This window comes from Ruditapes philippinarum, unplaced genomic scaffold (genome assembly GCF_026571515.1).
Source record: "Ruditapes philippinarum isolate M1 unplaced genomic scaffold, ASM2657151v2 ctg260_1_1_1_1, whole genome shotgun sequence".
Lineage (NCBI taxonomy): Eukaryota > Metazoa > Mollusca > Bivalvia > Venerida > Veneridae > Ruditapes > Ruditapes philippinarum.
This window is the reverse complement of record NW_026861537.1, coordinates 227,886-253,072: the sequence shown is the minus strand read 5'-3', so window position 1 is coordinate 253,072 and position 25,187 is coordinate 227,886. Positions and strand designations below refer to the sequence as shown.

Here is a 25,187-nt window from a genome sequence, read left to right as displayed (position 1 = left end):
CACGTGACTAGAACGGGAAATTACGAGAAATCAATATTTGTGTACAGAAATGGATTTTCAGACGATTCGTATCTATGGCTCTATTGCCGTTATACTAGGATGTTTCCTATTCCTTTACCCAAAGTTACTGCATCCTGTATTCATGACATTACTTGGAATGAATACCTCGCCAAAAGACCAAAAGGCGGATGGTAAGTTCCGTTATTTTGTCTGACAGCTTTTTTGTCATTAGTATTCGCGACGGAATTTGGAGGTTACGTACCATGGAGGTTCAGAGCAACAGATAAGCTTTAGAAGTGAATTGGGTATTACTCCATCATTTCATTTGGAATTGGGTATTGGCTCTATTTAATTGGGTATTCTAAAACCAGTTATCCTATGATTTTAAGATCAATTGGGTATTTAATTATGAAGATATGAATTTCATGGTTTCAATACTAATGAAGCTAAAACGTTTGTTTACTAAAACTTTTCACAACTGTTTTATTTTTTATTAACTATGCATAAATCAGATCTATGCCAGACTAAAAGTAACTTTGTAAAAACTACCTGTTTTAACATATAGCATACAAATGATATTTAGAGTTCAATTAAGTACAATTGTCCATTTCAAATCAAATTATTGAAAGTGCAATCATCTCAATGTTTTTATTTCCTATAAAGCCTGGAGTGATCAAGGAAACACTAATACTAATTTAACAAAGTTTCTGCTTTTTAGCTCTTGGCTTATATTCAGAGAACAATCTTCCCTTCCTCCTTTTCTTCATTTTAAGCCAAAGGGTGATGGCTGGTTTGGTATCAAAATCATTCACAGATGGTCCTAACATACTGATTGTCAAAAGAGTGTCTAATGCTTCTGATCCAAGAGATGACCGGTACTTATTCTTTAAACGATTTTGAGCGCTGAAACTGCGCTCACATTCCACACTTGTCAGTTGCATGCATAATGCAATAGATGCAAGAGCTGCAAAATTTGGTAATAAATCTGAATGGAGAAGAATTATTCTTTTACACAATTTATGTGGTGTCAGAGATGCATATGCCCCATTAATCATTCCATACAGCCTTTGCCATTCTTGTTCTAACTTGATAGGATCTAGAAGGGGCTCAATAATAGTTTCATGCTCAACTGTACCCTCTATCAAGTTACCTTCTACAACTTTCACTGTTTTCTCATAGCCATAGAATGTAGCCAGGTGCTGTACTGCTCCCTCTGTATCACTTTTGTCTACACTAACCACAAATTCTGGCTCTAGCACTTTACTTAAGTCATCAAATATATCCATATCTTTCTTCTTAAATCTTTCTTTAATATTCTTTTTCATTTTCTTTAGATATTCTGACTTTAATGATTCAAACTCTTTTTCCATATTCTTATTGTAAAACAATTTCTCTCCATTATAACTAGCCTCATCATTTTCAATTAAGATTTTTTGTTTAATTTCATGAAGTGCTTCTCCATCAGAAGAAACCAAGCTATTAAGTTTTGCCAGAGTACCATCTACCAATGGATTTATTTCACTGAACAATAGGTTCTGTTTCTGCAGCTGACAGCTCAGTACAGCTAATTCACTGTGGACATCTAGCATGAATGCAGTTACCAGTGCAACTTTATAAGAGTTAAAGTATTTGTGTAAACCTTTTGCCACTGGATTCTTTTCAGCAGCAAACTTAGATAGAGTTGCAATCACTGCCGAGTAGGAATGGAAAACTGCCTCAACTGCATTTTTCAGTCCTAACCACCTTATAGAATGTGGTTGTTTTACTGTCAATTCTGGCTCTTGTAGGACTTCTTGAATTCTTTTCAGAGCCAATGTCCGCAAACTAGATGCACTCACAAAAAAGTAGAGGGAATTAAACTTATCTCTGAACTTAACCATATACTCACTTTTCTTGATTGTATCAGTGCAGGCAAGGTTAAGTCTGTGTGCCACGCAATGAGTTTGGACACAGAATGGGGAGAACTTGGCCTGGAGTTGAACACCAACACCGGTACGTTTTCCTATCATGGTTGCAGCACCATCAGTTGAAAGTGATGTGCAAAGGTGAAGAGGTATACCTAGTTGATCCATTGTGTCTGCTACACAGTTCATTATGGTATGTGCACAGCCGTCATCAACAGGAACATTACAAAGAAATTTTGTCACTGCTTCCCCTCCTTTAACATAGCGAATACATATGGAAAGCCTTTTATCCACTGTTACATCAGTGCTTTCATCTAACATCAATCCAAAATATTTTGAATGTTTAATTTCAGTAACAACATTATCTTTTAAAACCTGACATATAGAACTCTGAATTTCAGTTATCGTGTCCCAACTCAGATCTCTGTACTTCATGTCCACACCATTAAGTAACTGTAAGGAAAGTAATCCATTAATACATGCTGATGGTAACTCTGATTTTGCAGCAAAATAAATTGTATTGAAAAGTTTTTTATCTTCAGGTGAAATAATGACATTACTGTTACTATGATCCAATTTTTCAGCTTCTATAATTTCATTCACTTTCGTTTCCTTTTCAGTGAAACTACATGCATTTTTATGTTCAGTGCTTAGATTGTGTCTTCCAATACTTGAAATTTGTATGTTAGGACAGCCATCGTTCGCCCATACACTAGCTAGTTTTAATATGTCTTTCTTTGCTTTACATATGCTGCAAAATAGTTTCATTTCACTTGACTCGCCTTCAATAAGTAGCCATGGAAACTTAGTTGTCCATTCCATTTGTGTTTTTTTATTCACGCGTTCGCCCGAATGTGTCAGTTTTTTGTTAACGTTCTGAAATATTGCACTCAATACATCGTCTAAAATATTTCCAACAATGTCCTGTTCTGGCGGAATTTTGACACAATTTGATACTAGATCGTTCAAAATAATTTTTACATCTTGTTCCCGCTGCGAAATGAAATTGCTACTTTGGTAGAATTTAGTAATTAAACTGTTCTGCTTCAAATCTTGTTGTTTTCTTTTTCGTCCTCGTAAATACGCCGCCATATTGCTTTGTATGCTTCTATTGATACAGATGAATATCTACTTATCAACGGTCTCAAAATAAACGGTCTCTGCCGGTATACAAAAACCGCTGATCTTAGGCGCCGTAGTATTATAAGTATTCGGTGGTCTTTGGAGACCGGGGTCCGTCGAAGACCGGAATAGTCATTGAGTAAGCCTTTATTTATATTTGGGAATTCTCGGATAACATCCCTATAGTTAACTTTAGTCGGCAGCAGGGACAAAAATGTCAATACGCGTTAATCTTAAAGACAATTGCGTATCTTATTTTTTTTAATGAGTTTTGATACGCATCTTAAAATGACCAATTGCGTATTTTGTAAAATTAATTGCGTAAATACGCAAATACGCACCTTATCTGTTGCTCTGAGGTTACGTACCACTGCATAAATGTACCATTTTTGGAGGTTACGTACCACTATAGAAATATATAATAAAGTGATAATAAGGGATAAGGTGTGAAACTATCAGGTTTATTGTTCAAATTCGCGCATTAATTGTATTAATTTTGTAATGAGATTAAATATGTATGAATATAAAAGAATAAAGAACAAACCAATTAACGATAATAAACAAGTTTTATTTACAACACAAAACTGAAACGAACAAACGATGACAAGTTTACATTTACAAGTTTTATTTACACGTTAACCGAACTGTGCATAAAATGAAAATAACAATAATTATGGTTCAGATGGGCGCATTTTCTGACGAAATAAGTTAGTTGCCCTCGTTATGTTGTCTATGTTTGGAACAAATGGTAGGTCAGATGTGACAGCCTCTGTGACAGCTTCCTGAACTAGTCTAGCAGCAGGAACGTGGATATTTCTTGCAGCCAGAAATAAAAAAACAACCAAATTAATTGATGAACACGAATTTACATAAATATTCGCGATGCGTCAATAGAAATTGATATTTCAAAAAAATCATCCCGATGATAAACTTACCTTCGCTGTGACCTTTACCTTAACCCTAATGCTAGGATCGGCGGGGTGTTCATGACCGCTGCTAGATGCTACATATGTATCGCTGTACTGTTTGACCCATGCTGGACATCGGAACTTCGCACGCTGCACACCCAGTATGTGAAGTTGTCTTTCTTTCTCTGAAAATATTAATACATGTATTAATAATATGATATATTATATGTTATGATAGAAACATATTATCTTGATGATTGTTTCTTTTGACGATAAATACTCTCTGAAAATATTAATATTAATAATATGATATTATGATAAAAATTTTGATGATTTTTGATTTTTTTTCTTTTGACGATAAATACTCACTTTTACGTTAAAACAATACCCGTTTTTTGCGGTCAACATTTTCCCTCCTTTCTTGGTTCCCTTTTCCACTAGCTCATATTGAATGTCATGTTCTTCTGGGACGTCATCATCCATGTGGTTCACGTACTGATCTGGAATAAAAAAAAAATGTTTTTTATTTGTTTCGATTATAATTTCAGATTCGCATTTCAGAAATTCACATATAAGAATAAACTTACACATCTAGTATTCTAGCAGGGCGTTGAACATCCCTATCAGGTATATTAAGTGGTCGATCTTCAAGTTCATCTGTGGTCACCCGTTGCTCGACTTCCATCAGGTCAGATTCAGCACTCGTAATGTCGTGTAACATTGCTGGAATTTGAAGGTGGTCTTCTTCTTCTTGTGAGTTGTCAACAACCTGAAATTAAATTAAATAGGTTTTAAGAAAGAAATTATGCATGCATGTTTTGTGTAAAAGTTGATCGCCGCGAAATTTCATTAAATTAAATTCATCAGTATTACTTACCGGAGACTTGCATATGCTACAGCTCCACTCGACCTCAATAACACCACGCACCATCATCCTGTAATCTGACTGTGTTATTCCTGAATAAATAAAGTTATATAAATAGTTATAAATTGAAAAAATGAAACGTAAACAGAATCTTTATTCAATTGTATGATAGTATGATATAAATAATCATCAAGAAGATTGATTTATTTACTTAAATCTTTACATAATAATGGATTATTAGAGGGTAATTATTTTTTTATGAACATTATAATAATTAATAAAATTAAAAAGACTACCTGTCCCACATAAACGATGCTGCCAATTATTACATTGGTCGCATTGTAAAGCATGTTGTTTTCTTGTAACTTCTTTAGAACAAACTAAACAGTGGGCTGATTCCGTCATACTGCTTTCTGTAAGTAATTACAGTTGTGATATCGGACAAGAATTGCAGTATATTTATATGTTTATTAGAGTTCACTCATTTAAAGTTTGAGTTACACGTCAAAGCCGGATCAGAGTTGTGATAAATAATTAATACCACACTGATTCACTCAAATGTCAATAGTTTGCAATTTGTTTGTGATTTGTTAGATTACTCATTTCTGAATGTGTGATAATCATATATAAAACGTTTGCATTTACATTAATTGCTCATATGTGATTTTTAAAAAGTAATAATAAAGTTTTAAAATTCGGTCTTTTTTTATAATTGTTATGCTCTATATTATTTGTATTTTATATAAATTATATATATGGTACGTATCCTCCAAAATATATAAGTGGTACGTAACCTCCAAAAATGGTACGTAACCTCCTGGTACGTATCCTCCGTGGTACGTAACCTCCAGTAATCTTCGCGACCAGATTCTGCTGGAATTTTCAGTATCATGATATTTAGGCACAGACGCTTGGGGGTCAGATCCTGCCCCCCACCCCCCCAACGTGATACGCCCCTGTAAACACTCTACCAAAACTATTTTAATATCTAAACACGAATAGGACATCTATTACAACGATAAAAATGGTTTTCAAACAATTTTTACATATATGAAAAAAATACCGTATACCATCAAGTCTCAATAAAGTAAAGATTGCAGACTCCAAAATGTAAACACGATAACCCTTGTATAATAAAACCTTTATAAATCATTATTAAATGAACCTTACCGTGACTTTTCCGGTGTAAATCAATAGAAAATAGAATTACATCCTAGATGCAATCAGAATAAACATTTATACATCTCATTGTAATATGAAAATTAACATTTAATTAAAACCGAAAGTAAATTTTGCGTTCTGTCCAACCAATACGAGACCTGAACCCGGCTCTGCGTGGAGCGCTTGTCAAGCCGGTATCCAAACGGTGTACATGCTTTCGACTAGATATCTACTCCAGCATTTTATCCTCATGTCCAAATTCAAATATTTAAAATGTACATTATAAAGATTAAAAAAAAAACTTGGGAAACAACACACTGTGCATCTTGGTAATAGTTTTATTACAAATAAATGTCTTTTAAACGAGCGTTTGCAGACAGCTAATACGCGGGACATGAGGATATAATACTCGAGTAGATATCTAGTCGAAAGCATGTACACCGTTTGGATACCGGCTTGACAAGCGCTCCACGCAGAGCCGGGTTCAGGTCTCGTATTGGTTGGACAGAACGCAAAATTTACTTTCGGTTTTAATTAAATGTTAATTTTCATATTACAATGAGATGTATAAATGTTTATTCTGATTGCATCTAGGAAATAATTCTATTTTCTATTGATTTACACCGGAAAAGTCACGGTAAGGTTCATTTAATAATGATTTATAAAGGTTTTATTATACAAGGGTTATCGTGTTTACATTTTGGAGTCTGCAATCTTTACTTTATTGAGACTTGATGGTATACGGTATTTTTTTCATATATGTAAAAATTGTTTGAAAACCATTTTTATCGTTGTAATAGATGTCCTATTCGTGTTTAGATATTAAAATAGTTTTGGTAGAGTGTTTACAGGGGCGTATCACGTTGGGGGGGGGGGCAGGATCTGACCCCCAAGCGTCTGTGTATTTAGGTAATCATTTTCATTAAATTGTCACAGGTTTTAAGTCTGTCGCAGCTTTTACTGCCTTATTAGTTTTCCCAGTGCTTTTTGCTTGTCTATTTTGAAGAACTTGTTAAAAGTTTGTGTTTAATTTGAGACCCCTTTTCCCAAAGTATGCCAAAATCACGCATACTTTCCCAAAGAAAAAGGCTGAGGCCCCTTCCCCAAAAATGGTATTTTGGCCCTGAATATGGCGGCCAAGTGCCGAAATTTTTACCTGTTGGAAACTATTAGGTAGTTTATGTTCGTAATAAGGTTTTTATTTGTCCATCCTTGGCTTATCAACAGATTATATATAGTTTTATCAAGGTATGCTTCACTTTACTTCATGGCATGTTCGATGATTGAATATGATTATTGGTTGACTTTCCCTACGACACGTGGCACCTAAATGTCATGGCCGACTGTAATCAACATAATTGATGTTTTACAGTTAAATAGGCAATTTTAATGACGGTATTAATATTTTGATACTTGGTATAGAACAATGTTAAAATAATTGTTTTATCATTAAATGCACAAGAATTGATTGGGTCAAGTGTATTTGTAAGTGAAAAATAAGGTTAAACAACTTATGTTAATCTGGTTAGGTTTCGTAAAAGGGTCTAATCCAAAACTTTAATGCCGCATCAGAATCAGATGAAAAACAAAAATGTTAAATAGCGGCTTATAAAGTTTTGGAAGCCAGAAGTGAGTAGCAACTCTTTATTCCTTAGATCGGTTAGATAATTAACCAACTGTAGGTCTGGAACTGACATTAAACCAGCATGCCAAGTCATGCACAATCCTACATACAAATGTATTTCATGCTGAAATTACAATGAAAATGATTTTTTTCCAAAGTTCATGCTTGCAAGTACGCACATTTACTGCTGATGAGGGTTAAAGGCAATCAGCAATTAAATGATGGCACGCTATGCAAAAATTGGTAAAAGCACCTATGTGTATTAAGTCACTGAATTATTGCTAAACAGATATTTAGATCACTATCATCACTTTATTATTTTTTTTGTAGAAATCTGACTATAATGGTATAAATGAACTGTTTGAAATGCAGGAGGGACATAAATTTTGTTTATTGTTTTTTTGTATGCATAGCAGATGGAATAGGTTCAAAATTTAAATGGAACACCTGACTAAACCAAAAATGATTTATTAAGCGGAAGAATTTCTATAGACAATAGACTGGTCTCCCATCACTATTGAATGCAAGTTTTTGAACAGAGAACATATTTAGTGATTTAAATAAATTGTTGAAGAGCTTTAAATTTTTCAGTATGCATGGTAAGCTTTCAAAAAGTACATCTGAAAAATCAGTGTTTCTATCAAGGTTTTGCATGTATCTAACATTCCTTTAAACATTTAAACATTTTTATTTTCAGATTTTGTTCCACCTGCTTTGAGAGACAGGCCAGGTATGGGTGGTCCTGGAGGAGATTTGCCAGATCATATAAAGAAAATGAGAGTGAGTATTGTCATTCAGTTATTTTTCTCACTTAATTTGGAAGAGGTGCTAGCCTCTTGTTTTTTTTTTGGGAAAATTATGTCATTATTTCATTGCACATTTAATTGATCTAGATTTCCCTTACTGTTGTTATTGTTTTATGTGTTGAAAAATCAGGGCTGCCAGTAGGATTCAAAAACTTAAAAAGTAAGAGCAAGAGTAATTTTAAAAAAAGAGGCATTATTCTATTATTCTGGTCATTATACCCATCAAAGTGTAAATAGAAGTGCACAGGTAAAGGTCAAAATATCATTTAATATCTCATTTTTCCCCATTTTTTCAATGGAAAAAAACTTGAATACATGTAATTATTAGTATCTTAAACATTCACAGTCATAAATCTTTTCATCTTATTGAGAAGTGAATTGCATAACAGCCATAACACCATAACATTTTCAAATTATATATTTTTAGCTCACCTGTCACTTTGTGACAAGGTGAGCTTTTGTGATCGCTTTTCGTCCGGCGTCCGTCCATCCATCCGGCGTCCGTCCGGCGTCCGTAAACTTTTACTTTAAATGACATCTTCTCATTTCATCCAAACTTCACAGGAATGTTCCTTTGGTGGTCACCTTTGAAAATTGTTCAAAGAATTTAATTCCATGCAGAACTGTGGTTGCCATGGCAACCAAAAGAAAAAACTTTAAATATCTTCTTCTAAAAAACCTAAAGAGCTAGAGCTTAGATATTTGGCATGAAACATCTTCTAGTGAGTGTCTACAAAGTTTGTTCAAATAAAAGCCCTGGGGTCAAAATTGGCCCCGCCCCAGGGGGTCATTGATTTTCCCTATATGTATATAGTAAAACTTAAAAAATCTTCTTTTAAAGAACCCAAAGAGCTAGAGCTAAGATATTTAGCATGAAACATCTTCTAATGGGTGTCTACCAAGTTGTTGAAATAAAAGCCCTGGGGTCAAAACTGGCCCCGCCCCAGGGGGTCATTGAATTTTCCTATATGCATATAGTAAAAACTTAAAAATCTTCTTTTAAAGAACCCAAAGAGCTGGAGCTACGATATTTAGCATGAAACATGTTCTAATGGATGTCTACCAAGTTTGTTCAAATAAGAGCCTTGGGGTCAAAATTGGTCCCGCCCCAGGGGACATTGATTTTCCTTATATGTGTATAGCAAAAACTTAAAAATCTTCTTCGAAAAAACCCGAATAGCTAGAGTGTAGATATTAAGCATGAAACATCTTCTAGTAAGTGTCTACAAAGATTGTTCAAATAAAAGCCCTGGGTCAAAACTGGCCCCGCCCCAGGGGTGTCATTGTTTTTAAATATATGTGTAAAGAAAAAACTTAAAAAATCTTCTTTTAAAAAACCCAACGAGATAGACCTTAGATGTTTAGCATGAAACATCTTCTAATGGGTGTCTACCAAGTTTGTTCAAATAAAAGCCCAGGGGTTTAAACTGGCCCCGCTCCGGGGGGCCTATATACAGGTGAGCGACTTCAGGGCCATCATGGCCCTCTTGTTAGTTATTAACCTTAATTGCAAATATGATTATAGCATGGTCCTCATCCTGGAATGAGAGCAGCGGCAGCGGAACAATCTAAACAGACAAAAGGTTCAGGCAGAGGCATGATGGGAGTTATACTACCTATGTACGCTGTTGGAATAGTAGTTTATCTTGTCTATACCCTGTTTAAGGTATGAGAATCACTGTAATTAAATATTTTTTGATTTTATAAATTTTATATGATAATGTTTCAATGTTTATTATTCTTAGCTTACTTGTTTGACAAATTTATGTATATTCTTATGAGTGATTGAGTACTAAAAGTAAAGATAAATACCCTATAGTCTGGTGGATTTTAGAAGTACTTCAAGCAAGACTTTAGCGATGTTTCAAAAACATTTTTTTTTTCATGTAACTCTAGTTTGGACATTTTTTAATCTTATTTAGGAGTTTAAGCTCATTATCTTTGTTAATGTTTAGGTTAAACATGCATACTACATAAGCTTGACTGTGAAATTTATGAGTTCTTGTAACTATAATTACTTTGTAGCTCTTTGATTAGAATTTACCAGGTCTTGTCTCACTAGAAAACATTGATGTGACTGAAAATGGCTCAAATCTAAGAACCTTACAAGTAAAAGCTTGTATGTACTATACCTTCCAATTGTTTTGCCAGTTTACCTGCCAGCTATATGGACAACACCATATTTGTTCTCGAGATGGTGCAAATTACCTACTCAGTATACAAATGTAATTGGTTTTCCAGCGGGTTAAAATTAGAAACTGCATTGCTTTCAAAATTGTGAAAGGTTGCCAATGATTGGCTCTTTGAAAGGTCACATAAAATGACCTCCTATTAGTTTCCATTAGATCCATAGCATAATGCATAGCATTAATTAGGAGCTAATTTTAATCAGATTGGATCCCAAGTATGAGCTTGAGTCTCTGATCCCTTCAAGTATTGTCTCTAGTGTATGCCCCCTATAAGTATGGGCTTGAATGTATGATCCCTATAAGTATGGGCCCTATAAGTATGGGCTCAAATGTAAGAGCTCTAAAAGTATGGGCTTGAATGTACAATCCCTGCAAGCTTGTATGTAGGGATACATCTTAAAGCTCACATGTCTCTGTAAATGCATGTGGATATTTACACTGTAGCTTTATACTAATACATTTGATTATTTTGTAAAGGTGTTTGGAAAGAATGACAAGAGTGGTAGTAGAAGAGGCAGCCCTAGTAGAGAGCCACGTTCAGAATATGACGTAGGACAACAAGGAGATGAGCAAGGTAGAGTATCGGGGAAGAAAGGCGATACTTTAACAGAACAAGATTTAAAAGGCCAGCTTGAGAAGCTTCATTCGTTAGCTAATACTGTGAAAGGCAATGATATGAGTAAGCTTGCTGAGTGGTGTGTGTATGTAGCCTAGTGTCGTGTCTCTACTCATATCTCCAGCCTACTTGCAGTGTTGTTCCCATATCAAAAACATTAAAATGTATTTCTACTTATATCCGCATGTTTTTCTGAATGGTTTCAGCAATTTCTTTTTTAGGTACCTAGATATTTCCTTTTATTAATTGTTGTAACAATTAACTTGTTTAATGTTGTTTTGTTTTTTTGTATGTTGATATGTAGACCCTTATGAGAGTGGTATTTGTATAGCCAATGTTGCCATAGTTCCTCAAATGATGATGTCATAACAGTAAACACTCTCTCACATGAGTCATGACTATAATGTACCAAAACTAGGTATTATGAAAACTATCTAAAAAAGACAAGAGGGGTTTATTATGATATTATCCAATATAAATCACTATTTACTGATTAATTATAAAATAGTTTGAAATCCCTAATCTTTTTAGCTCACCTGTCACAAAGGTAATTGTTTTTCATTATATGTGTGTAGTAAAAACTAAACATCATGAAACATCTTCTAATGGGTGTCTTCCAAGTTTGTTCAAATAAAAGCCCTGGGGTTTAAACTGGCCCTGCTCCGGGGGCCTATATACAGGTCAGCGATCTCAGGGCCATCATGGCCTTCTTGTTTAAATATTTGCACGTAATTCCACAACATTATTATTTTGCTGATTTTTTATCCCTATTAACCCATTACCAGATATATACGCCTTTCTAGCCTTTTTCACCCCGCCCCCCTTTTTGCTTTCTCAAATGGTGAAAAAATGCCTATTTTAGGCCCCAAACACTTGTTTTTGTTTTAGAAATGTTGTTCAAAAAAATTTTGGACTTGTGAGAGGCTAAAAATGACCCCAGGTCGATTATAAGGTAACGTGTAACCAATGCTGAAAAGCCTTTGACTCTTTCTCAATCCATTGAGAAGTGGCAGCACTTTGAAATCAATTTTGATGGAAAAAATCAACGCAAAATAGTGATTTTTGGCAATTTTGAGATGTCCCCTAGTTGCCATGGTAACAGGAAATTTAAGACTGAGCATGTTGTTACAAAGGCAATGGTCCAGTCAACATTTGTGCCAAGTTTGATTAGTATTGAAGCAGTTTTTATAGTTTTATAGCAACTTGAACTTGTAACGGGAGACTTTTCAATGAAAACAGCCATTTTTCACAAAATGCTCATGGGGTAATGGGTTAAAGGAACTCCACTGAGGTTTTTTGACATGATGGGACTGAAAATATTTTTTCCAGCTAAATGTACCATTTGATGTAGGTTTAGACCACAAATCTTTGTGCAAAATTTCAGATCATTCGCACGCTTCGTTTTTCAAAAATAATTATTCAAATTGTAAAAAAATGACCCAAAATGAAAAGCGTTTAAACACATTGCTAAGAAAAGCATAAAAATATGATTTTCAATTTGTTTTAAACTATATTTCTTAACTATTTTAGCATATATTTCTGTTTAAAGTCCCGCAGCTCAATTATGTAAGAAATTCAAATGTTATGTTTTTAGGCTTTTAAACCTCAGTGGAGCCCCTTTAACACTGTAGAATTGTGTAGAATATTACATGTAAATCTGTTGATTACTTTCATCTTAGATGTTGTAACATTATTCAGTGTGTTTTCTGATAATTGCAGGACTTATTCTTCAGAATCATTTTATTTCTTACCATTGTCTATATCCTACTTTAAAATATCCCCCCTCAACCCCCAATCCCCCATACCCTGCATGGTGTTTTATATAACCCAGAGCTTTTTTTTTCACAGGTAGAGGAAAGGGCATTACCCTTTAATTAAGTGGAAATTATATGGTAATTTTGCAAAAGGGGAAAAAAAACTTGTTTTAAATTGCCTTTTTGGGAAAAACTGCATGATTTTAAAGAACCTTTGTGGTGGACTATAGAAGGGAAAAAAGCCCTGTACCTCACATTTAATGTTGTGGCATTTTGTAGTTTGTAGTCTATTCTACATTCTTTGATTGGTATTCAAGCATTTTATGATGTTTTATCTGTCATTTTAATGTAGAATCCCAATGTGTGATGCAAGTAAAATCAATATGACCATGTTATCATTAGAATATTGGAGTGACTTTAATTCCAGAATTGTCAGTAGAGATGAATAGATAACAATGTTCATATTGTTACAAGCTTACTGCTGCTTACATTATCAATATGATACTCTGTGTGAAACTTCAGTCAATATATGAGCCACATCACGACAAAACCAACATAATGGGTTTGCGACCAGCATGGATTCAGACGCATCCGCGCAGTCTGATCAGGATCCATGCTGTTCGCTTACAAACCCTATAGCAAGTAGAGAAACTGATAGCGAACAGCAAGGATCTTGATCAGACTGCGCGGATGGGCATGCTGGTCTGGATTCATGCTGGTCGCAAACGCACTATGTTGGTTTTGTCATGACGCGGCTCATATATCAATGCCTCATATGTTTATATCATTCAACAATTCAAGTGTTTTGAAATCATACAATTGTACTGATATTTCAACCTTTGAAAGGTTTTTAATAGTACTATTAACCAAGTCATTTTATGTATGTTTTATTATCCTAAGTTGCTTTTACAGACACAGATTTATTAATTTCATTATTAAATTTGAATTTTAGTTCATGCCAAATTTAGTGCATTTAGATAGTATATGTTGGTTATGCAGTATTGTATAATTAACACTCTTAGATTTATTCACACTTGGGTTGTTCTACTCAAATACTAATTATTGTACCTGAGATAATACATAAACTGGGACCAGAGGTTTTCTTGCACCAGTAAATTTAGAAAGTTGCCATTTAGCATTTACACAGTCGACCAAAAAAAAGCCCAACAAATCGCATTAGATTTGTAAGCATACTTCAAATAAAGCTTTGAAATTATGACAGGATATCTGTTAGTATGTGTTACAATATCAGTCAATATTAGTGAAAGAAGACCAAGTATGATAAACCAATACGTAACTTAATGGAGTCCAATATTGATTATGTTTCAGATATGAATTGTAAATTTTAAATGTAATCATAATGGACAATTTTACCATGGGGAGTGAAATAAATTGATTTATCAGAAATGCAATTAGAAACAGATGACTGTTTATATTTATTTAATAAAGAGATTGTATGGTATGAATTGTATTAGATTGTCCACACAGGTGTCATATGACTGTCAGTTTACATTGATACAAATCACATTGAACAAATGATGATAATAAATGGATTGTCTTTAACCTGATAAATATCTGAAAATTCCAATTTGACGAATATTAAGTCTGCAACCAGAAATGCTTACGTGTACAAGTTTTCAACCAAAGTGCGCTTGAATAAGATATTTTTGTGTATTGAAGCTTTTGGTGAAACATGCAAGTTAAATCATTAACACATAATTGACAGATACTTATTTTGTCTTGTTTGGTGAACTATAAAACTTACAGCTGTGAATAAATGAGCATAAAAACCGCCCTGGATTGTAACTTGTCAAATCTCAAGATATCTATACGACCAATTTATATCTTCAATAACTTCATCAATTCAAAAGCTAGAAAGCTGAGACCTTAAACTGAGTGTGCCATAAACATGGCTTTAAGGAAGGTGCATATTTAAAAATTCCAAATTTACATACAAACCCACTTACCTTAAGAAAATAAGTATGAGTGTTATGAAAATTGATGACTAGGTACCCCTTGTGTCAAGTTTGCTATCAAATTTCTCACTTTGACCAAGTGTGCAACCACTTTCCTGCCCCTTGGTGAACAATATTTAGGTTCCTTTAAACAAGTTCAAGGTCATATACAAAGGTCGAAGACTCAAAGGTCAGATAAGAAAACGACAATATGAGTATTGATCATTTAGACTTTATGCAGTGTATAGAGGATATTGAATGAGTGTAAGTTCAATACTGAATTTATTGCACAAGTTGAATAAAATTATATTATGCGAGCCTCTCAACGAGTTCAATAAATTCAGAAATGAACTGACACAAATATAATATTCTATTTATCACATATCCAAAATAAAGACCATGTGAAAAAAGAGTTATTTTTTTATTGGCGGGCCTATACAAGGGTTGTTCGGGAAGTTCTGAGAATTGTTTTATAGCACACGCTGTAGTCGGGTAAGCGTACATATAAATATATACGCATTTATTTCAATATATACTGTACAGTATCTGAAAATATCATCATCATACACACAGAAACTAAAACATAATAAAAATAGTAAATAACCATATAACAAACACCCGGAGCATGCCGACGTCATTTGCAACGTTATGCGACGTTAAAGTCCATCGATTGTCGCACCTTTTCAACGTAGTCACCTGCAATTTCGATGCATTTCCTGTGTCAGCTGATCCACTTATTGTATATTTCCACGTACCAGCTATCGGTAAAGGACGAGACTATAGCTTGCGTATGCTTAACAAGATTGTCAGCTGAGTCAAAGTGTTTTCCACGCAGCTGTGATTTGAGCTCCGGGAACACACGGAAGTCCATCGGAGCGAGGTCAGGGCTGTATGGAGGGTTTCTTCCTTCTTTAAAACGAGCATGCCATCTACACACTGTAGCCGGACTGCATTTCTTGTTTTTTCCTGTAGAATTGATAATTTTCATTGTTTCTGTGGAAGACTTTTCCAGCGCAACACAAAATTTCACGATGCTTCGCAATTCAACGTCACCTATCGATGTCATGTTGTTTACTCAGTGGCTCTGGGCAACAACTTTAAAACAATGTTGATCCGTTGAGAATTTAAATAACGTTATGATATTTTCAGGAAATGACGTCATGACGTTCCGCTGCTGACCAGCGTTTTCGCGCATTTTTTACGTTATCAAAATTACGAAATATTATTAGTGTAGCGCGTTATACCTTTCTTTAGAGTCGGACTGCTCCGGTGCGGCGTTATAGTGTTGCTATGGTTACTGCTATTTCCGGCTATTGTTGTCTGATTCTATTCAATTTTTAGGAATAGTTCCGTGATATGCTAATCTTAGTATGTGCAAAATATTACGTCTTAGAAACAAAAAATATAGGAGATATGACAAAATTCCCAGAACTTCCCGAACAACCCTCGTATATAGTATAATGCTGACATTTAACACGTCTTTACACTCTGTTTGTATAACGCTAATGACGTCATGTCAAAATATATTCACGGGCATGCAATACAATTTTTACAGAGTCGCAAAATTGGCACGGGTGTGTGATAAAGGATTTTAATGTAATAGTTTAATATTTTGTCTCCAAGCATGAAGGGAGTTTTTGTGACAATGGCACTCTTGTTGTAATTGAATTTGTCCAATTATAATATTATAAAAGTATTTATTACATGGCTCAAAGATATCAAACATTTTTATTTTGTTTTACAGTGACTTAAAATTGTTGTCTTTTTGTCTCAATGTTTTGTGTTTATCAATGAAACCATAATGTATTATAATAGAAGGTTTAAGAAATTAATTTTCACTATGAATTCCAAAAACTTTAGTATGAAAATACTTGAAAACCAAACCAAATAAAATGGTGTACAAGTTTATAAACTAATTTATTAAGTATTTATATAAATAATTATATCAGTCAGTGATAATTAATTATTTTAAATGACTATTTATTAGGAAGTTTAACTAAATAAAATGTTATAATATATTTATGTTAACAGAGGAGATGGACATGAGAAAGTTACAAGAGAGACTTGCGGAGACCGAGGCACAAATGACCAAGATATTAGCTGCTATGCAAGCTGTACAGACCAAAGTTGTTGATGCTCCCACTGACAAAACAGAAACTAGTAAAGATGTTAAACCTGAAGAAAAAACTACAGAGAAAACTGAAGATAAAAAGGTAATCCCTGCAGTCAAAATCCTGTTCAAATCCTATAATATGTACACTTTTGGGATTGGGAATGTTTTGTCTATGCTTCATCTGTTTGTCTGTCTTGTCTTTAGGCTACTTCTCCAGAACAGTTGACTTTTTATGGTATGTCTGTACAGTGTGCTGAATTGAAATCAAATCACTTGCCTCTTACCGCTGTGGATTCTAATCTTTGGATTCTTTCATGTGAGGAAGTATCCAGCTAGGTTAAGGAATGTTGGTGGTTCTACTCGTGTGATGGTTCATTCATGAAATAATGCATGGAAGGGCAGTAAAGCTGGAACATCGCCATATGACCTATACTGTGTCGGTATGATGTAAAACGCAATCAAACAAACAGTGTGCTGTTTGTATTTGTAGTTTTGGTCGCCTACTTTACATGCAATTATCTCCCTTTCATTCACAAAATGCATGTTGATAATGCTAACACACTGTATCATTTATGATCTCATTGAGTTTGACTCTTTACCCCTTCAACTTTCAATATTTGCACATTTTTTCTACTCTTAGGTGTTACTTTTTGGAGCATCGATATATTTGGTTAAACTCAACTGTACTGTTAAACTCAGGGTTCCCTCTGGGTCAAAATTAGTTTGTGCCACCAAATTCGCCAATCAGAAAAAGTTGGAGCCAATGGCTCCAAAGTTGGAGCCAATAATTCTGCAAGGGAGACATGCCTATCTTTGCTAAGATATGCTAGCAGTTATATATCACTATGATTACAAACACATATTTATAATATTTCATTTTATTACAGCTGCACATGTTTATTATCTAAAATATAGACATAGTTTTATGTGGTTTTCAAATTCCATTTAAATAAATACACATGGCAACATAAATGTAATCAAAAACATCATGTTAAGTTAGTCATGAGGTTGGGAGGTCCTGTTTTCCACCGTTTTGCCTATAGCAGTTCTTCTCACAGGCTGGACTGAGCCAAGATCTTTCCCAGCTTCTACCCGACAATCTGGTGATCTACAGATACAAATAAAAAAATAAAAAATACTATAAATTGACTTCATCTAAAAATCAATGAGAACAAAAAATGAAATAGAATGATACTAAGTTAATAATTTTTAACAATGAAGAATATTATTTATTTTAATAGGGTTTGCATGTGAATAGACACCTCAGCACTTTACATAATATTTCAGATATGAAAATATTAACATTGCAGTAAACAGTGGCTTTAGATCAATCATTAGTGAAATTATTCTTTTAATTTTCATCCGATTTAATATTTCAAACTGTAGTTATATTTAATCAGTTTAGAGTCAACTTACCTTAAGTTCAAATTATGTTTGTCAACATCACGGTCTTTCACTTCTCTGTATGCTACTAACACCTGTTGACCACACATGTAATTATCAGTGCCCCAAGTCAGAGAATGAAACACGTAAATTGTTCCAATTAACACATTGACGCTTTCATCTTCACATATTCCCGAAGTCTCACCCAATTGATGACATAATTGATTATACAGTTTGATAAACAAACTAATAGCGCGTGACCTTTCACATATGGGCCGCTTCTGTAATTGACGCGGCCGCTTATGATATTTAAGTGTTCTAGTTGTCGGATGCTTTTATCTTACATTGGCGACAGTTAAATTCGCCAATTAAAGATTTTATGCGCCAGAATTAATATTTTGTCGCATTTGGCGCCATTGGCGAGCAACAGCGGGAACCCTGAAATTCATGGCTGCCCTCTTGTTTGGTAATCCTGATTGTGTTTCACTTAATTCATTTGCCACAAATATGGTTCAGTATGTACACTAGTGCATTAGTGTGTCAGTCTAAAATGTATAATGCATTTGTATATATGACAGTCTATCGGTATGAATGCTTTCTTTTCTTAAAAAGGTTTCATAAGTGTAAGAAGTAACTACTGGGTTTTGTGAGCAGAATTTAGTACTGCATAGTAAAAAGATGCACTTAAGTATATGTAGATGATATGGTTTTATCTGATGCAAAATATGATGTTTATAAAATCAGCTGATCTATTTAAAATGCATCATTTTCAATCTTTACTGTGATACAGTCTCCCAAAACTGCAAAGAATGTGAACGTTAAAGTGCAATTTATTATCATTATTAAACTTGTATATTGTTAGGAGGGGCGTCCATGGCTGAGTGGTTTCGGTCGTTGACTTCAAACTACTTGCCCCTCACCGCTGTGGGTTTGAATCCCGACAGGGACTTTGGATTCTTTCATGTGAGGAAGCTATCCAGCTAGCTTACGGAATGTCGGTGATTCTACTCAGGAGCCCGTTCATGCCTGAAATAATGCACGGAAGGGCACCTGAGGTCTTCCTCCACCAGTAAAGCTGGAACATCGCGATATGACCTAAACTGTGTCGATGTGACGTAAAACCCAGACAGAAACAAACAGTATATTGTTAGGATACCTCTAATGTTATTAAACTTTTATATTATTAGGATCCCGCTAATGTTAATAAACTTGTATATTGTTAGGATACCTCTAATGTTATTAAACTTGTATATTGTTAGGATCCCTCTAATGTTATAAAAGTTTTAATTATTAGGATCCCTCTAATGTTATTAAACTTGTATATTGTTAGGATCCCTCTAATGTTATAAAAGATGTATATTATTAGGATCTCTCTAATGTTATTAAACTTGTATATTATTAGGATCCCTCTAATGGTGGTGATCGATCATCGGAGGAGTCAGAGAGTTATGAGATTATAAACAAATCTGATCGTGAGTCTAGTTGTGATGAAAACAGTCCAACCAAGGTAGAAACACTGACATCTGAAGGTGATCAGAACAAAATTGTGGAACAAGAAGAAGATGAAAAATGTCAAGGTATTGTTTTAAGATCTGATTTTTATTCTGTATAATTATTATACAAAGTTTACGGCTCCAAGTATAATGCTGACTTAGCTTTTTATAATGATAAAAGTGATTTACAATTGAACAAATTACCGACAAATGTCAGGTCCTCTGTGGCTTGGTGAAGGCCTCTTACTTTAAATCAATTGCCTTCAATGTTGTGAGTTTAAACGCATCAGGGACTTCATAATTCTGTCATGTCACAAAAATATCCAGCAAGCCTTCAAAAGCTCACCAGCTTTATATATGTGCCAGCTTGAGTCTTTTAGAATGTAGGGAAGGAACACATGCTCTGATAATATTTGGAAAAAAAATGGATTCAATCTACTCAATATCACTTATTATCAGCATTTATATGGTGATTTCCATAAATTTCTAGTGTCTGGATGTATAATAGTTAAAGTGTTGCTAGCTGGTAGCTGGAATATATGTTTGGCCTAAACACTACTTTGGACCCTTTATCTAAATATGTAAATGAACACTCTGAAAACATGAATAGCTACTGGCAAGTGATGACATTTAATTAAATCATGTTTGTTTATTTTTCACAGAGGATGAAGTGAAAGAAGAAATACTGAAGGATAAAGAAGAAAATTCAGGAGATGAGGCAAAGACTGTAAGAAAACGAGTAACAAAGAAAGAGGCTGAATCATGAAATTGATCATTGTTTAAACATTGTGATATATATTTACTGTTTTAATTTTCAAATGGGGTATGTACTATATGTTTGATGAAAATGAGAAATGTGCTTTAATATATCCACTTAAGACATTTATTGTTGACCAACTTTTGTATTTTTTATATCATGAAAGTAAGATGCATACACATGATATAAAGTATTTAAGAACTCTTTTGGCAATTATTTTGCATTTTTTAGGGCCTATACATTTGATTGTTTGTATTTTAACTGAATATAGTGGAATCAAAAATATATATTCGCCATAAATATCAATCTCTTATTTTTGCTCTATGTAAAGGTCAGGTATAAAACTGTTACAAAAATGTTATTTTTGCGGTCAGTTTTTCATTCTAGCATCAGTAAGTATGGGTAATGTAGGATAAATATCATGGTCATTTTTAGTTTGCTCTTTTGACAATGATAAAAATTTTCATTTTGATTTTTACAGATTCTGTTATGTCATTAAAATATTAAAGAGAAAACATGTTTTGCAAAATTTGATTCACACCAAACTGACAGTTCAGTGTCTTAGTATACGAAGCATCTTCATCAGTATATATTGTGACTTGTAGTGACTGAATAGGGAACAATAATTAAATTACCATATACTGAATGAGTACCTATCAGTGCAGACCATTATGAGAAGGCATAGATGTGTCAGATGACCTTGGTCTGCACTGGTGGCATAGGTAGAATCTATTGCCATGACAGGTTAAGGGTTTAAATATCTTTTCACAGATATTTGTAAAAATGCATAATTATTATTATATATGTGCACTTAATAGTTTTCATATTGTTAGCACTTTCCATGACAAATCATGTTTACTACTGACAGAATGCTGTAAAATAATTTAATTTTGTGGATATGAAATTTTGTGGTTTTGTTAAAAAAAAAATATATATAAAATATATAAAAGACATGTAAAAAAAGACAAATTTCCATTGTTCCTTGATTCATGGTTTTCTATTTTTGCAAAAATAAAAGAAAGAAAAATGCAAATAATGTTATGCAAAATAATCTTACGGGAGTTAAAATTGAATTTTATTGGATCTTGACCTATTCATGAAAATTATTACTCCATGAATAATAATGATTTTGCGGTAGTTATATTCATTTTACAGTTTTATGTTTAGTTTTATTTTTCCCAAATAGTCCCAGAATCTCTTAACATTACTGTGTGTAGAATAATTTTACAATATTTAGAATCTCAATGGGTGTTTGTTTTTTGTGCACTTCTTTTGTTCATTTTTGTCATAATTTATTTTTTACATGATTATTGAATCATTTATATTGCATTATTGATTGATTTTTAAAAATGCAGACTTGTGCAGCTTGTGTGATAACTTCTATTTTACTTTCAAAGATTTGAATGGGTAGCGATAGGTAGACTAGTGGTGTAGGTATTTGCCTTTCAACCCCAGGGATTATGGTTTCAAGCCCTATAGGGGTGACAATCATGATTTCTCATTAAACAAAAATTGGTTAGTTCCAGGAGTTCTTATAGTCTCAAGTTTTCATCGTACTGACATAAATATGTTTAACCAAAGAATTCTGAAATTGTAACCATGTTATGCTATGGTGGATTATAGAACAGCATTTCCTCTACATTCTATAAGACATAACACTATTACACTTAAGAATTATGATTCCTTGGTCTTTGCTCCTAATGCACAAGCATTATCCTTTATTATTTGTTGTGTTCAGTGTTAGTTTATAAAAAAAAATTTATTGCTGTAGTATATAAAAGTTTTAATATACATGTTCTTTCATTAGATGTTGTAGTTATATTGAAAATTTTATTTTCCCGGTACTTTTTGAAATTACCTAACACTGAAGACATTCTGAGGACATTAATTTGTTTGTTTATCAGCTTATGTTATAATAAATATAGAGTATGAATTTCTAAGATTTTCACATTTTTGACCTTGTAATTTTTTTATTTAAAGTTTACCTGTTTTCTTGCAGATTGCATATTAATCATTAAGTTGCCAAAGTTTTGTATTTTGTTGTTTTCTTAGCATTAGTTGTAAAAGAATCATTTAAGTAGCTTGCCTCCAGATTCATGATAATTTTCATTAAAATGTTGAAAATGTATATAAAAGTAAGCTTTTATGAAGTGAAGAAAGAAAGTAATTTATACATCGCAAATGGCACTACATTAATTACCGAAAAGATGTCAAAATATGCAAAAACAGCCCATACTGCGTTAGTCACACAGTAGAGATATGGTGATAAATACTAGAAGATAAGTCCTTAATGGCAAAAAACATTTAAATTATTACTTGAAATTTGAAGTTTTTTACTTTTGTTAAAATCTAAGTACGTACAGTTTGATTTTCTTAAAATATTTTGGCTCATCTGGAAGCATGTAGCTTTAAGTACGAAAAATGGGAATATTGTATGCATGATAATGATATATAAATTTAAAAAATGTGTAATTTTTCCCAAAGGTCAAACTCATATTTTGTGCAATATTAAGTGTAAATGATAGCATATTACTAATTTTTATTTTTACTCGGCAAGCATAAAACGTAAGCTTCTGAATATAGTGTAGACTACATGTAATCTGTATTCTTTCCTTGAAAAACTGTCTTCCTTTCTATAATACTATGCATCATAACAAAACAAAATCAAATTTATTGATTGTTAAATAATTTGTTCACTGTTGGATCAGATTTTTACAGCATGTCTAGCTCAACTTAAATTATCATAGCATTGAAAGTAAAAGAGAGAGTAGATATACAAAATGTACGTGTATTTGATAAATATATGGATATATTGACAAGATGGTCGTGTGGGGGTTGCGTTTATTGAACGCCTCCTTTCCTTGTTGATCTTGTTTACCATATTTTATTGATTTTCTATAATACTTATGAATATTAGGAAATTAATTCCTCTTAACACTGGTTTGATGTAAATTTACAGTGGTATCTAATACATATGTGTATATTCCCTCAAAAATCTGATAAAACTCTTCATCTAACATATTTGTTACAGAAAATAAACAACTACATCTTATAAAAGCAGAAGGATAGCTATAATTTTGATCCTGTGTTCATGTGAAATTATGTTATTCTTTTTTTCTTTTTTTAAGATTTTATCATCAGTTATTTTTAATTATATTATTTGTCTAACATAGTTTAACTCATAGAATCTCTGGCATTTTATTGTTTAAGAAATGGAATGCAAGTTGTTTCAGTGTAGAACAAACTGTTTGATCATACTGTTTTCATGTCTAGAAGATTGAGAACAAATATTGTTGTAAATTTTCATGTGTGTGAATTGCTGCACTAATTTTGCCTTAAAAAAAATTTGCGATCTAATTTTAATATATTTAGTTAAAAGATTTCTGTGTTTTTGTTAAGGATTTGGCCTGCTTTGAATTTGGAACTGTCCGTCACAGGTAGGAGAGTTTATAGTCACCTCAATGCCGTAATGAGTTATCTCCTATTAAATTATGTAAAGAGTTAACCCATTACTGTATTGAGGTGACAATATGTGTTCATATACTGAAACATTGTGACTACACTGACATGACTGTATTGACAATATGTGTTCACATTTTTGAAGTTTGCCCCAAGAGCTTATGTATACATGCTTGCCTTACTGTGTACTGATCAGCAAAGTCATTCTGCCTGCATTTTTTCAAAGTGTAAAGGGTACAAAAATGTAACTGGCATACCGTAATATAAATATTAGTAATATACAATATAATAATAATAATATGGAAATTAAAACAAAACCACCACACAGCCACAAGGTTTGATATTCTCATAGTCTAATCTAGAGAGAGTTTAGCAAAGAATGTTCTTGTTTTTTAATTGATAAATTATATATTGATATAGAATGAAAATAATGTTCCTTAACACTATTTTCAGGTGGTGTCAAACGTTTATCATAAAACAAGTGCTGTATATACCACCAATATTTAATAGTAAATTTACAAGCATTATTCTTTCAGTTTAGGAACTTTGGTTCTGTACAGATAATTACAGAAGGTTGCTTATATTAAGTAAATGCCAGAAATAATGTACAAAGAGACCACTGAGGCCTACCTCCACCAATAAAGCTGGAAAGTAGTCATATGGCTACCAATGTTGGTATACCTTAAAACACAACAAAACAACTTGATCAAAATACAGACAAATATTATGCCAATTACAGATGGCTATGATATAACTCTATACCGATTCAATGGGGATTGCAGTGTTAATTTATTTAACAAAAAGTTAGTCGTCAACATTTTAGATTTTGGTAACACTTTATGGATATATGGGCTGACTTGGCCTTCCATAGTTCCAGCTTGCACTTTCGAAGTTAAGGGAGCACAAGTTTTTGTTTGTCATATTTATTTATTTATCATAAATGTTGTTTAGCTGTGTTTAGTAGTTATATATTTTAAAGTTTTATTTTACACTGTCATTCTGAAATCCATTTGCTATTGAAACTGTTTATACAACTCATAATTTTCTTGGTGTTTAGAAATAAAGTTAGAGAAGATTA

At 33.2% G+C, this 25,187-nt stretch overlaps 3 protein-coding genes across 4 annotated transcripts; 1 reads left to right on the top strand and 2 right to left on the bottom strand.

The window, feature by feature from the left end:
• The first annotated feature begins 49 nt into the window (after positions 1–49).
• Positions 50–25,187, top strand: LOC132715983 (resistance to inhibitors of cholinesterase protein 3-like). 2 transcript variants are annotated; one of them, XM_060699103.1, is made up of 7 exons: positions 50–191; positions 8,282–8,364; positions 9,916–10,056; positions 11,057–11,153; positions 16,936–17,117; positions 19,803–19,977; positions 20,556–25,187. In XM_060699103.1, exons 1-7 carry the CDS (start codon positions 50–52, stop codon positions 20,657–20,659), a joined length of 924 nt encoding a protein of 307 aa, XP_060555086.1. In that variant the 3' UTR covers positions 20,660–25,187. The 2 variants fall into 2 exon arrangements, with proteins under 2 accessions (XP_060555086.1, XP_060555085.1); XM_060699102.1 differs by having other exon boundaries at positions 11,057–11,258.
• On the bottom strand, positions 288–3,382 carry LOC132715981 (zinc finger protein 862-like). Its single transcript, XM_060699099.1, has one exon. The coding sequence runs from the start codon at positions 2,994–2,996 to the stop codon at positions 696–698; it is 2,301 nt and encodes a 766-aa protein (XP_060555082.1). The 5' UTR covers positions 2,997–3,382; the 3' UTR covers positions 288–695.
• LOC132715984 (uncharacterized) lies at positions 3,856–5,652 on the bottom strand. Its single transcript, XM_060699104.1, has 5 exons — positions 5,096–5,652; positions 4,812–4,891; positions 4,522–4,703; positions 4,304–4,434; positions 3,856–4,119 (listed from the first exon to the last, which is right to left on the bottom strand). The coding sequence occupies exons 1-4, from the start codon at positions 5,202–5,204 to the stop codon at positions 4,410–4,412; spliced, it is 396 nt and encodes a 131-aa protein (XP_060555087.1). The 5' UTR covers positions 5,205–5,652; the 3' UTR covers positions 3,856–4,119; positions 4,304–4,409.